Source organism: Pungitius pungitius, chromosome 9, assembly GCF_949316345.1.
Source record: "Pungitius pungitius chromosome 9, fPunPun2.1, whole genome shotgun sequence".
Lineage (NCBI taxonomy): Eukaryota > Metazoa > Chordata > Actinopteri > Perciformes > Gasterosteidae > Pungitius > Pungitius pungitius.
The window spans coordinates 10,543,343-10,558,368 of NC_084908.1; the positions used below are offsets into that span (position 1 = coordinate 10,543,343).

The 15,026-nt window shown below is 40.4% G+C and overlaps 1 protein-coding gene across 2 annotated transcripts; it reads left to right on the forward strand.

Moving 5' to 3' along the window:
• The first annotated feature begins 5,405 nt into the window (after positions 1–5,405).
• LOC119217703 (von Willebrand factor A domain-containing protein 7-like) lies at positions 5,406–14,704 on the forward strand. 2 transcript variants are annotated; one of them, XM_037471563.2, is made up of 18 exons: positions 5,406–5,430; positions 6,379–6,567; positions 7,626–7,762; positions 7,870–8,014; positions 8,216–8,309; positions 8,617–8,745; positions 9,492–9,678; positions 9,803–9,972; positions 10,251–10,363; positions 10,465–10,581; positions 10,691–10,861; positions 10,971–11,103; positions 11,239–11,391; positions 11,861–11,953; positions 12,556–12,827; positions 12,937–13,070; positions 13,338–13,497; positions 13,993–14,704. In XM_037471563.2, exons 1-18 carry the CDS (start codon positions 5,428–5,430, stop codon positions 14,371–14,373), a joined length of 2,781 nt encoding a protein of 926 aa, XP_037327460.2. In that variant the 5' UTR covers positions 5,406–5,427; the 3' UTR covers positions 14,374–14,704. The 2 variants fall into 2 exon arrangements, with proteins under 2 accessions (XP_037327460.2, XP_037327461.2); XM_037471564.2 differs by lacking the exon at positions 5,406–5,430 and adding an exon at positions 5,981–6,160.
• The last annotated feature ends 322 nt before the right edge of the window (positions 14,705–15,026 follow it).

A 15,026-nucleotide genomic window follows, 5' to 3' on the forward strand; every position in this document is an offset into this window, starting at 1 on the left:
CCTTCACCAACTCAGCGAGGCCAACAGTGGAGGCCAGAACAACACACAGCCTCCTGAAAAGCCACTTATCACCAACAACTGAGCTCATAGTACAAAGATTTAAAGTTGCAGTATAACAATTTCTTGAAAATATGCAAAGTCACAGCACTAGTAAGTCTCTTTTTAGATCAGATCTGATGAGAATATGAAACAGTCATTCGTCTGCTGTTTTGTTGTTTCAACTGGAAAGCGCCTTGTGCACCTTTTGGCTGTTGTAAGGCGCTCTACAAATAAAATTTGATTCATTGATTGATATGAAATTGTACATTAATCTGTGGGCAACTTCGTTAGGAATCCCCAAAAATGATTTCAAAGTCATTGATGTCTTAGTGAGGGATATTTTGTTTTATTAATTTGTTAATTAACTAATTTAATTCAAATGAATTGGGTGTAAACATGGATAATAAGCATGCCACCATCAGGAGTTATACCTTCCCATTTCCTCTCCGGACTCCATCACCTCTTCCAGATTATGTTTTGACACTTCATGAATAAGCGCCACACCGATGCAGTTTGCAAAGACATTAACAACCGCGTTGCAACGGTCTCTGAAAGAATGAGACAACATCAGACTATGGCAGCATAAGATATATGCTGCTTTACACAGATGTAGTTGCATTATATTAATTCTTTCAAAACTAAACTAATATTATAAGTCGCTGTTGTATAGCTGACTGAACACATCGACAAGCTCTTTCTTAACTTGCTAATATATGACTAATTTAGCATTAATAAATACTCCTAACCAGTACAAAGGGAAGTATTACTTATCCGACGTGACACTTAAATGTTGTTAATAACTTTGATTTTAATAGTTTATATCACATATAACAACAATTACAATATTTGCCTCAAATTGCAAATTGTTATGTTAGTACACTTTTAGATCACTGAAAGTTGTGCCACTTTGTGATGATACAGTGACTTCCAGTTTGCTCCACTGAATGCTTTTGATTGGACGGGGCTTCATGTGTCATCCTTAATCCTTAATGTATATCAGCAATTTGGTGAACCACAAGCTAGAAACTAGCTAATAGAGGTCAGAAAGGACACAAGCTCAACTGAGGCCAACTGAGGCAATCGATAACAATAAGAAAGGCGGTGCCCTCTGCTGGAAAACCGACCGCCCTCAAAACAAATTAGGTTGGACCATGTAGATGGGATCCCCTCTGCTCCTGCGATCACAGCTACTAATACACTGAAGATCAGACTGACATATTCAGAAAGATGTAACATGCATTGGTTTAGTATCCTCAACATAAACTTTTTCCATAATGATAATGATGAGAATTCCAAAAGAACAGGAAGAGCAGCTTACAAAATGCTTATCAGCTGGCTGGGGTCCGGAGAGCTCTGATCTGAGTTGGGCAATGTAAACCACAGAGATCGCCTGGTAAAGGGCAGTTCCATTCCTCTGGATTTTGGTCACGAATGGCAGCATAAAGCGACTTATTCATCTGTCGACCCCCAGTTCCTCTTCACAACATTGCAAAGTGACAGAGCTTGGAGAAATGCAAGACATCCTCCATTTGTGCGCTACTCTCATCAAGTTCAATGATGAATGCGCTTATAAGCCCGGATCACAAACTCACAGGTGATGTTTTACATCATCTTACCTGAATGTGTTAAGGAATGCTGATAGGCAGGATGAACATTCCTGAGGACAGTTGTTAGGGATTTAAGAAATGCACCCCTAGCGGTGGAAAGTATATTACATGTAGTAATGTTTAGTGTAGAATTGTAGTTTGTGTGATGTTAGATAGTAGATATTACATTTGTATGTTAAATGAAGTGAATGCATATAATAACAATTTATAGTCATGTAAATTATATAAATACTGTACACATTAACATCCTGTCATGATGTGATGTTAAAACCTGGGGACGGAAGCTTATTGCCGTTCTTTATGGATTTCTCTCAACTTTCTCCAACGAGGGTTTTTTTGGGGAGTTTTTTCTCCTGTCAGGTATTAGATAAGCAACTGGATGCAAGACAGCCGAGTGAGGTAAAGTACTGCACAACATAAACTGTTAAACCATGAAGAACTGTGATCTCATATGTTGTGTTGTAATTGAAGTGTACTTAAGATGAAGACAAACTATGTATGCAATATTATATTCACTCATTGAGGCATAAAGCCAGATGTTTCTACATAGAATGTATTGGAATGTGAGGGAGAGATAAGACAGAGAGGTTTTATGTTACTGCAGCAGTTTCACACTTGGATGTGAAGAGGATGAACCAGGAGGAGATACTTTGAAGAAGAAGCCAATGACATTCGAATGCAACAAAAGACAACCCCCCTGGAGTCTTTGAAATACAAAACTGAGAGAAGAACCGTTAGAGCTCTCCTGCAGCCGCTTTGATAAGTCACCTTTGACTTGGTCAGAGAGTTCTCTATTCAGTACAGGGGTTACATTTCGTAAACGAAAAGTAGGTCAGGGGCCTGTACCATGAAGCTGGTTTAGGTGGCTAGCCAGTTATGTTTCAGTTTAGTTTCCACCAACCCTGGGTTTTAGGTACTATGAAAGTAGCTCAGCTTCAATCGGTATTCGTTGCCATGGTATCTTATGCTGCACGGCTAACCTGCTCCGGGGCAGGTTATGTTCTGTATTCGAGATCTCAGTCAGAAGTTTGACCAATAAGCGGTGAGCAAAGAAACATATAGGTGACGTAATTAATTCCGTTTCAGTTCTCTGTTGCAATCATTGCAATGGCTTCACCTTTTCTTCCAAATCCTGTGGACATCTCAGTGCAAATTGTTAGAAGAGCACTTCGTAGAGACAGAGTTTTTAGGGAGTTTTGCGTTTCTTCACAAGTGGTACATACTTGTATGCGGTCGGTGATGCGGAGAACCTAGGGAAAAACACGGTTTGTCGAACAATTCGCAAGGTGGTCCTCGCACTGCAGGGATACATAAACAGCTTCATTGTGTTCCCTGGACATTTGTCGATCATGTCCATAAAAGTAGGATTTTATGAAATTGCTGCAATGAAGTGTTTGTGATAAAATGTTCACCAAAATAATAAAAGATTGTGTTAAATACTCACCACTTTGAATTATATATTTTATTTTTGATCTGCTGCCAAGAACACTTTCATTTTTTATTTAATACCTTTTTGCTTAGCCTAAAATCCTTATTTTACATGAATCGCCTATAAAATATATTTCTCTAACTTACGCATTAACACTATCAGCAATGTTCCTCCAAGATTGTTCTCTTGCTTTGGCAGCAGCGACGGTGTTACTGCGTTCTTGAATTTTTTTTTATATTCTTCATATTTATGAAGAATAATTTCTTGCTCCTATTGTTCTCTCTCTCGCCATATCGAACGTGATATCAGGATCAAAAGCCTGGGTTGACAAAGTGAGTTGATAAGTGGCATCATGGTACCAATAAAGGCTGATTGCTTCGGTTTGGTTTTGTCAATTCTGCACCAATCCTGGAACCCTGAGTTTGTTGAACTACCATCATGGTGCAGGCCCCAGCGGTAGAACTACTGCTCCATGGAAACAAAGCCTGCAACACATAATACATGCATAATGGATCGACACTTGTTATTTAAATACAATCACATTGGTAAGAGACTTAAAGCGGTACTGTAATGTTTGGAAGAAAAAATGAGACGCCTCTCACAAACAATGGACACTTGCCTATGGCGGCAAATCACTGTCAAAATTCGAGAGCGCCAATCAGGTTCATGCGCTCGCGGAACGTGAACTTCCTTGCTGGCAAAGCTGATTTCTGCTCGCGCTCGAAGGTGTGCTCGCTGTTGTTCTTTTTGACAGTAAAGGGGCGGGGCCAGTCACCATGGTATCTCTACATCTAATTGGTTACAAACCCTGTCTTTGGATTGGCTGGAGTTACGCATTCACAGAACTATAGAAGCCCATTTCCGCACTAAATAATAGAATAGAAAATCGTAATTATGAGATAAAACGTTGTCAAAACTGATAGGGCACGGTGGATGATCATTATGCTTTTGGAACATCTTATACAAATTTATCATGTGCAGCTAAGGAGTGGTACAGCACCAGCTGACTGTAAGACAGGATGTTGTACACATAAGCGCGTGCATGTGAACTCTGCACCCCTGACACAGGAGTAGATATCAATACATATAAACTCGGCACCCTTGTAGAACAGAGGAAGCCCCCGCCCCCATGTGTATGTGTGAAGGATAGGAATAAAAGGCTGTTGTAAAGGAAAGTTCGTCGGAAGTCGACACACCTTACACTGGGCTTCCCCTTTGCAAAGTGAAATATCCGTTACTCGTCTTTGGTTTGTTCTCACCTCTCGGTAAGGTAGCAGAAATACCTATCAAAAACACAAACGACACCTCTCTGTAATCGTAGATGACAACCAGCTACAACCCTAATTTACCATCATTATCGTCACTTTCGGGCCGCACATTAGGACCAAAGCGTCCAGACTTTTGCTCCTGCAAGACATGAACCTGATGTGCTCCTTTTCCCAAATCCCACAGCATAACATACCTGTGATGTGGGTCTTGATTCATTTGTTGCTATAACCATTTCTGTCAACGCTTAATGAATGAATGTGTTTCCTCCTAAATGTCTGACTCACCTAGGTAATGATTTGTTCTTTTTTTCCCTTCTGACAAATAATCTTAACCATGAATCTTCACAATTTCCTTGGCTATTATCTCTGCTTTCCCTTCTATTTGTGAAAGCTTTTTCCTCGTCAGATGTCAAAACAAGGTAATCCCATTCCATTCTGTCCCCTCCAATCATATTGTCTTACATATTTTTCGAACACAGGAGTAGTTATACCAACTAATTCTGAACAGAGCAGGGTGTTGGCTTTCCAAGGTAGGGCACCATCGGCGTCGTCCAGTAATGTTCTTAGGAACTACACCTTTGGACTCAAACCCTTCCTGCCATGTCTCGATGTGAACCTAGTTGAGATTTTTGATTCTGTGCTGAGACTGTTCAGCTTTTGTTATGGTGTTACTGGGACCTAGAAAGAGATGAGAACATATTGGGAGTCTTAACAAATGTCGTGGTGGACAAACTGTATTTCATTACTCATTTTGTGAATTTAAGAGTATTGAGGAGAGCAAGGCTATAGGATGTATAAATTAATTTTTCCACTCGCCCCACCTTTTTCTGAACTTCCACATGGCAGTATTTTGGAGACTCTTCTATCTAGAATTATTTTAAGTTTCACAGCCAGGTATATATGATGGAAATCACGGCAGTAAAATCCAACACCATTGTACGGACAATGAAGATATCACAAGCAAGATAAGCAGGATAACACACCCAGTTTTACATCTCCACCCTCAATCATAAAAAAGTACTACATATATAGCTGTGTTGAGAATAATGACACACTTATTTAGGATTATTGGAGTCATCACTGAATGGTAAGGTTGTATTTTTGAAGATTAAGTTTAAGATAAGTTTTGATAATTTAACAACGTTAACAGTCAGACATTTTCATAATGATTTTAACTTAATTCTAGGATTTTCTCTACAATGTATCATATTGGTAATTTCTTATAGGGAAAATAATTGCATGCAAATATTCAAAATCAAAGCCATATTTTCTACTGTTTTTAAATTGAATAGAACTGTAAGAGTTGATTACCCACGATGCTTATAGAACCATATTCCATTGTTGTTGTACCATTTATCATGTACCAATAAATACCATTTACTTTTGGTTATATATAATATTTTAATACTGTTTTTAACAATAAATTTGTCGTATCTCGGTTTAAGGGTTAAAGTAATCCTATTGAAGATTTATTGTTTTGGGTTGTATTTGCATTATTGTTTTTTTTATGTATGCCTAGATGATATCGTATTGTTTGAAAAATGTACATGCTATTTTCTCTGTAACAGATAGATAGGAACTTTATTTTGAAAAGATAAAAAGGAATCGCAGATTTGTATTATGTGTGAATGTGAACTTGACAGTACGGCTACAGATCTTGTTACGGATGGATGCACATTTGAGTTATACCTTTTAAAAAAGTGCAATAGTTTAATGGACCCGTATGGGGCTAAAGCTCTTACGGTGGTGATAGTTTACTAGTTTATTGAATATCCTTTGACTCAAAGGAAGAAAATAAAGGAGTACTTTCACCAGCAGTAAGTTTTCTACCTAATTAACCCGGGATCCGTTACACAGAGCATTTTTATTTCTTTTTGTTTTACAGAAGGGCATTTTGAATATCCGATTCTAACATATTAACAAATCTTTCAGCATAATGTATAAATATAAGTAAGTCAACGTTAGAACACAATGCCGTACAGTCATTTTACTGACCTAATAACGGGTAATTTATCTCATTTCCTTCTTCCCGTAGATGAGGGCGACATTAGTGCTGGGCGTCGCCCTGCTGACTTTACTCCTATCTGGACCCACAGTGGCCTTTGTACCGATCGGCGGTGGGTCATCAACTCATGTCAGCATCACCGGAACGGCTCTCCTGCAGAAAGTGACGGAGACGTGCCGGGCGGTGGCTGAGGAAGCCGGTCACGAGTTCAACCCCACGGTAGGGAGGAAGTTTTCGTACTTGAAAAAACCCTCACAGACAGACCACATGAATACTCACGTTGAACTTTATTTCAATATATTTGTGTGTTTAAACACACAAAGTCACATACACTGGGTATATTTTACCTTGTCCTCGCACTTACTATTGAGACACGCACTAATGAAACACTATAGTACGTGTTTCGCGGTTTAAAACCTGCGGTCTTTGCTCCCATCTTCCGGTGCAACGGAAATGCCTTCCGTATGCTAGTGAGATTCCTACTCAAGCTGTGTCCTTAAATCGCTAGGCTGCACCCTTAAGGACGCATTCGTCCACCGTATACGTCACTTCCGCTGCGACTCGGGTAGGACTTGACTGTCCCATTCCGTCGGCTCCTCCGGACGCGGTCGAGGCACGTATCCTTCCAGGAGCCGATTTGGAGGACACGTCGGATCGATCCTTTGCATCCCAGCATGCAGTGCGGATTGATGACGATTAAATTGAATAGAATCACTCGAATAACTACCGATATAAATGTTATAATATTATATAATGTATAACATCACATATTAGTTTATGAAATTGCTTAAGTGAAGTGACATTGGTAACCTATGTTGTGTTATTCAATTCACATAAGACTTTAGAACAAACTGCTCTAAGTTATAATGTTAACTCCGTCATGCGGCCCCCATACAGCCCTTGACCCAGACTGCCCCCTCACCTGAACCCATTTCAGAGACCGTTCAGTTCAGCCTATATATTATATATATTATAATAACTATGGATGAATTACCATGCAATAACCAAGAATGGTTCTAGATACGGACATTTGCAATTTTGTGTAGGCCTCGGTAGTTTATAAGTTTTCTGGTTTAAAGGGGAAATTTTAGTTGGTTACAATGTGCAAACGCATTGTTGGAATCTAAACACTGGCCCCATAAGACTCTTGCTCAATCCGTTTACCGAAGGGCCATTTTAGCGCTTGTGAGTACTAAACTGTGTCCTTTGTGGTAAAAAAAAGTTCTTCTTTCTGGAGCTAAGTACTGTAATCTCTAGCCTTTAACCTCTGGCTACAGGGTTCGTCTGCTGAGGAGCTGGTCCAAGCATGTCTAGGTCCCACAGCAACAGGAGACGTATCTGGTGCCAAATTTAAGTCTGCTCTTCAGGAGATCTACACCCAGAATGGACTGGTAGACCGCAACTTTGTCAACAGGTTGGAGAAAAAACAAACAGAACAAACGTTATGCAGGGAAATCACATATAGCTCAGCTTTAAAAATGATTTACTTTTACATTCATTCTTTGGCTAAATCTCTTTCAGTGCTCCACCCCACTTCAACTCAGAGGCCTTTGCAGAGGGACGTGGCCTAATCATTGAGGGTCTCGTGGCCATTAAGGCTAACATTCGCGAAGAGAACTTCCAAGCAGCCAGAGAAACACTGGGCCGTGTCCTTCATACACTACAGGTAAGACAGGTGGAAAGAAACAGCTGTGCATGGAAAGGTTAAAGGGCAGAGTCAGGAGGAAACGCAGTAGAGGACAGATAAATATCTGATGACAGAATGGTGACGTTACATGAGAATGAGATGAGAATGAGAAAGAAATAATAAAGAAATAACTGTCTATGTATAAAAAGTGCCAATGTGTGTCATTCCATTACCTATCAGGACTTCTACAGCCACAGTAACTGGGTGGAGCTGGGATATACCGAGCCATACATTAACCTCATACGCCTGGACCTTCCTCTGGAAAACCTAGCAGGTGTGTTTCTATGACTCGTACACATTAACCAATACAAACATTTCTGTGGATTGTGTAACATTTCACAAAGTAGACTTTCCACATACTTCTAGATAATGTTCCAATTGGGAGAAAATCTACAGGCCAAAGAGTATGTTGTTTTGTCCTGCCATGTTATGTTTAAGAAAATACTTCATTTTAATTTGCTGGTGTGTTTACACTTTCAAAAAAAAAACAGCTCTGATATAACATTACTATAGCTGTTTTTAGTTTGCAGTAGTTAACCCAAAAGATTGATAATTGTGGATTTTGTGTACCTTTTGTGTAGATTTCAGCACTGCCACCTGTAGTGACTGTGCAAGTGGAAAGTGTCCCAATCCCATCCTGCCCAACATCCTAAAAGAAAAGAAACTCACATCAGGTTACATGGGAATCTCCTCAGCTGCCAAGCCCAAAGGTATCAGTGAAAAACATGTGTCCGAACCATATTTAAATAGACAGACCCGTATCCGGCTTTGCCACTGCGTTTATTAACCTGCAGTGGGAAGTTACAGCGGCAGGAGGGGGGCTTAGTGCAGCAGCATCTCCTTCTCCTGCCAGGAGAGGAGCACTTCCTCATTGCTCCGTATGTCTGTGAGTGAAAACGCTGCTTGAGAACCAAGTGATGTAGAAGTGGAGAAGACACTACTACTGTAAAAATGTAGGTTTCTTAACTGTGACCTGCTTTTGTGCAAAGGGAAAAAATGTAAACAGAACCAAATTTCCTGAATTGCATCTTTAGGAAAATAATGTTTGATATTACTAGAATTTTAAATCAGATCATTGATTTATCTACAAACAGAAAGAGGACCAGTCGAGTCCAACACCCTGAAGTAATGGTAGTAAAAGTAATCAGATGAAGCGATTGATACCACTCTTCCTTCGGCCAGGGTCGTGACAGTCACTTCCCAGGTTCTCCTGGTTTCCAGGCAACCAACAGAGACTGTTTCAAGTCACTGCTCCTTGCCGACAAGTGGCTCTGCACAAAACTTCCTATAAAACATCTTTGTCACACGTTGTTTCTGTACGAATTCAACCAATGAGAAATGAATTAAAAAATTTTCTTTTAACATTTTTACTTTATTGGTGCTAATGGATTATCTTTAGACAGAGCCAGCGTAGCTGCCACAGTTTAACTGCTGGTCCCTTCTGCCCCTTTGCCAGGTAAATGTAGCCATGGAGGTGCAGGTGACCTGACGAGCTCAGCAGAACCTCGTGGAGGCATCAGCAAAGATGAGCGGCGCTCAGACAATGTGGACTTCCACAACGCTGCAGTGAATGCAGCAACAGCCGCCAGCCTCCAGCTGCTGGACGACCTCCGGTTAGCTGCAGGGGACAATGACTTCCTGAGGTATGAAGTTCAGATGGAGAAAACTCAACAATCTCAAAATGATCTATCCTCTCAAAGTTGTACTTTCACTGTCCACTGGGGTTACATGACCTTTAATTGTCACCGCTCTTTCTCCTTCTTACAGAATGATGGGGATTGCTCGCTCATCTGTCGTTTGTTTTGTTATTGACACCACTGGCAGTATGTCAGATGACATCGAGGCGGCCAGGGAGGCTGTTTACAAAATAATTGATGGAAAAAAAGGAACGCAGGACGAGCCATCAGAATACATTCTGGTGCCATTCAATGACCCCGGTATGAATTCTTCTAACTTACTGATTATGCCAATTATAGGAAGTCTTCAACCCCCTATACCGGTTTGGTGATGCAACAGAATGTTATACAGTACATGTAAGGCTTGGCCATTTGTATATATACACACTAGTTACAAATTAGTGTGTGACATTTCATATAAAGTGATTGCAAACTGGGGAATACTTTTAATCTGTCCAGACCCACGGTGGTTCTGAAGGATGAAAGGTAATATAAACCAAATACATTTAGGCAAAATACTTTTCATGCTTTATATTTAGAGTTTGGACCTATGATCAGGACAACGGACCCTGCTAAAATGAAAAGAGAAATCTCTCTGCTGAGAGCGACTGGAGGTGGTGATACCCCTGAGATGTGCCTGTCAGGACTTCAGGTACTTATACTATAATCTTCATGTTGCTGATGCTACAGATATATTTTATGAACTCTGTGTTAGGGTAAACACTGACAAGTTTAGTTGTTGTATTTCTCCAGTTGGCTCTCACCGGTGCTCCTGACTCCTCCGACATCTACGTTTTCACTGATGCTGTAGCCAAAGACATTCACCTCAAGGACACTATTCTGGCTCTAATCAGTAGCACTAAATCAACGGTAAATACTGACTTACTCCAAGAGACGTCCTGTGTTCATTTGTTTTTCAAAAAAATAATTTTACTTGAAATGCTGGGGACATAATTTCCACATTAAATCATTTCCTCAGGTGTCATTCTTTCTAACTGGGTCCGGTAGGCGCCGTCGTTCTCTCCGTGCTAGTTCCTTTGAAGACTACAAGAACCTGGCTTTGGCCTCTGGAGGCCAGGCCATCCAGGTGTCCAAGAGTCAGCTGCCTCAGGCCACAGACATCATCCTTGACACCTCCACTTCAGCTCTGGTAAAACTGTGCACCTCTCGTTATAAATTGTGTACTGTCCGAAGAATGTAGCGTTGGGTTCTTGGTAAAAAAGAGAAGGTGCAAATCATTAGGCCCCCGTCTCTCTCAGGTGACAGTTCTTCAGCGAGCAAGGAACCCTGGGAAGCAGGAGACATTTCCCTTCATGTTGGATGAATCTCAGAAAAATATCACAATCTACATCACAGGACAATCAATTACTTTCACGCTGACCAACCCGGCAGGTAAGAAACTATTCCAATTTGCAGTGTTTGCCCTGGTTTAAGACAAACTAATATGTTGACAACCATTGGGTTTCCTTTTTTTCCTCTGCTGAGAAGAATATTTAAGAATAATGAATGCATGCCATCAATTTCCAGGTGTGATCCAGAACCATAATGAGGCCAGCGGTAAACTGGGGTCCGTAAACACTGTGGGCAACCTGTGGAGAGTTCGTCTCAACGATGACAACATGAAAGGGACCTGGAAGATCAACATCATTTCTAACCAGCCATACACACTTAAAGTCACAGGTGAGATACTCGGTCCATTACAGGTGTCCTTTCTGCACAGAAATGCAGTTGAAAGTGTTTCTACTTGTAAAAGAAATTTGTAGAGAACCCTTAGTTTGCTGGCTGACCAATGAGGTTTGCTGCAAAGAATAAGTCACAGTAACACTTTTTTTTTAAAGATCAAACAAACACACCTTTGCTACCTTTAGTCAGAGATTATGTAGCCGTTTCCACCTCTTTTCAGACTATGTGCTAAACTAATCAGAGATAAGGGTGGAATTTACTAAACAGACGTGATCATGTTGATCTTTAACATTTGGGCGACAAAGTTTCACAAATAAATGTATTTCCTGAAATGTTTTAAAATTGTGACTTGAAGGGAATATTCCCTTTCCGTATGACATATGTCAAAAACATTTAACAAAAATGAAATCACAGTTCTTGTTCAAACATAATGATAACCAAAAATGTGTTTTATCTGTATTTACAGGTCAAAGTACCATTACCTTTATCTATGACTTTGTGGAGAGATTCGGGGGACCTCACCCAGGTTACGCAGTCCTCAGTGGTCACCCACAAGCAGGTACATTTTTACCAAGCAATAAGATTCTTTCACAACAGCAGCATATCATAAACTTTGTATTGCACAGGTTTAAAGAAATGACGTAATCAATCATAAATGTTGTGGCGTAATGAAGAGTTTTTATAGGCTACTTTCTAGCAAAATCTGTGTTCTCTCATAGAAGAATACCACCATCTGGTCGGGGACAAACATCTCGTTTTGTAATGTTTAGGTCATGTTGAAAAGCTCTGATGCTTATGGTTTTCATCAGTACTATTATCATCACAGACTCTGGAAATTATCATATTAAAAATCCTATTAAGGCGACCAAACACAAGACGTCTATTACTTTATATATTTCCACATGAATGTTACCTAACATTCCTGTGGATATGTATAAAGTGGGGTCCCTTTTGAGGTGTTTATAAAGATATGGTAACCATTCATGAACACATTTTTAAGGCAGTGACATGTCGCATTACAGCCACAACAGCAAGAAAAATAAAATATTGAATGCAGGATTTGACCTCAAACGGTCTCATGTGACTTTTTGCAGAGAATACGAATGGTCCTCTTGTTTTTGTCCTCACCTGTCCCCTTCACTTCTCCCCTCTGAAACCCAGGCCAGCCGGCCATTCTGATGCTCTCAGTGATTGGTAGGAAAGGTCCATCCTCAGTGACAGTAGGAGACGTTTCTCTAGTAACTGTATCTGGTCCTGAGACTGTAAGAAATAGCACAACCACTGACATGGGCAACGGGGACATCCTGGTGACTGTGGACGCCGTCCCGGAGGGGGAGTTCGTGGTCAGCCTTAAAGGAACTGACAAAGTGTCAGGGAGCGTTTTTCAGAGACAGTCCACCACCCAGATGTCCGTCTCCAAAGTGAATATCAAGGTTGGTTTTCTCGCTTCTTGTTTTATTAAACACACGTGAACATAGATTGTTTAGTGCTATAAAAGAACAATAACCCTTTTTTATTCTTCTACTTCCATTTCACCACTAGGCTGTGGTGGACAGCAGTATGCAGCCAGGAAAAACCTTCAATCTCCCCTTCAGTGTCATGACCCAGGGCTCTGGTGGTCTGTACTCCATCAGCGCCAGAAACGACAAAAACTTCCCCATGTCCAAACCACCCAGGTGAGGGGAAGCTGTATATTCCTAAAATATTCCTCCTTCGCAGTAGTTTTCTCTGTTACACCTGCTCACATTAGTGGGTGCTGTGTCCAAAAATTGCTGTAATTTACCCCAAATCAATAACTGGTCATATGATGATGGTGAGGAAATCAAAGCTGGATTTGAACTTCTTCTGACCTGGATTTCGCCTTTAAATATCTTAATCATAATTGAATGCCTGGCTTATTCACAATAGCTCAATAATCACATTTTTATGTTTTCTGTTGACAGTCTCAACTTGATAACTGGACAATATGCTAACTCTTCTGTAACCATCACGCCACCTGCCGACACACCATCAGGCAGTGATGTCACTGTGACTCTGGAAGCCAAGTCGTCCAGTGGTGCTGACTCCAACTACATCGTGTTGAGGTTCTCTGTTGTTACCAAAGTAAGCATACACCTCATTGTTACTCAGATGAAAACCTCTACCTCCTTGATATACTGATGGAAACAGGGAACAAATTTTAGTCAATAGAGTTGTGCAGGGTCAAGACCTTAAAACCCAGGGATGAGACAGCTTTATCCATCTCTTGGTTCTTCTTTTTGTTTTGAACAGTTTTAGAGAGATGCCTGGAACAAGGCATGTGGCTAAGAAATTTCCACCTTTTTGTCCAACTACATAAAAAATGAAATTTGAATCTTTTATATGTGCAGTTTTCTTTTCTAAAATAATCCTAAATCCAATTGAAAAATCCCATTGGCTTTTGTTGAGGGAACGAACCTTCTGGGTTTATCTACCAAAATACAGTCTCCCCACAGCACACTTCATTTAAACATTGTCACAAAGACAAATGCCCTTCTCCTGAAAAAGTATCCACAAGATCTGTATTGAAATTTGCTGTAATTCACAAATGACATAATCTTTTTCTTCTTCTCTGCCCAGATTACAGATTTTGTTGCACCTGTGTGTGAGGTGGTTACTGTGCAGGCGGACGATTGCCCTCACGATGTGTCTCAGTGTAAACCTTTCCAGTGGAAACTTGCAGCCACCATTTCAGACGGAAATGACACCGGAGTAGCGAGCGTCTCCCTACGCCAGGGCGGTGGGAACCTCACAACCAGCTTGCTGAGTGATCCCATCATTCAGGCCAACTACACAGCATCCTGCTGCTCACAGATTGTTGAGTTTATAGCTGTAGATAAAGTTGGAAATGTGGGCAAGTGCTATCACTCCATTGTACGTTCTGCAGGCCCTCCCACCTTACCTGCGTTGCTGCCGCTGTGGTTGTGCCTTCTGGTGTCTGCCTTTGTTACGTGGTTTTAAAGAGGTTAGGTTACCATTAACTTTGGTGATGGCTATCTAATGCTAAGATGTATACCTGATAAATAATAATTTTCTAGTGCTTGCAATGTGTTGTCTTTGTAAGAAAACTTCTGGTGTTGAAAATAAGCATTAAGCAAGACTAGTTTTGTCAACTGCTTTCAGAATTTTTTGATTGACTTGTCACACTGAATGAAATGATTCTACATTAATGTAAAACTAATTACAGCTCAATGGCAAATCTAAGTCTCAGCCAAAAATCAGAAATACATTTCCCAAGTATTATAATAAATGGTTGCACTTGCCTCACAACTTGTCCTCAACAATGTATTGTCATTCACTAACAATTGTTTAAACAGAGTACGTCTTTTGAGAAAAAGATAAAGCTGGAAACAGGATTTACCAAAGCAACAAAATTGAATTGGTCTCACCAGAACAATGACAACATAAGAGGTTGAATTTTAGAGCCCTCTGGCTCCGCTCTTTAAACATCACAGGTGACTTAAAGCCATTTCAAAAGGAAAATGAAAGTAAAAAAGTGAACAGATCAACTGAAGTCAAGATGTGCCTGCTCACAGTGAAGCTCTATAAACGTTTTTAAAGTTTTGTTCCAAGCGGTATGACGACTGCAGTTACATTCATTAGCTTCCTGGGGA

Excerpts from the sequence above, each read along its gene's own strand:
- LOC119217703 (XM_037471563.2), top strand. Across the intron at positions 7,763-7,869 it reads GACCGCAACTTTGTCAACAG|TGCTCCACCCCACTTCAACT; the intron begins GTTGGAGAAAAA and ends AATCTCTTTCAG. Across the intron at positions 8,310-8,616 it reads TCCTCTGGAAAACCTAGCAG|ATTTCAGCACTGCCACCTGT; the intron begins GTGTGTTTCTAT and ends CCTTTTGTGTAG.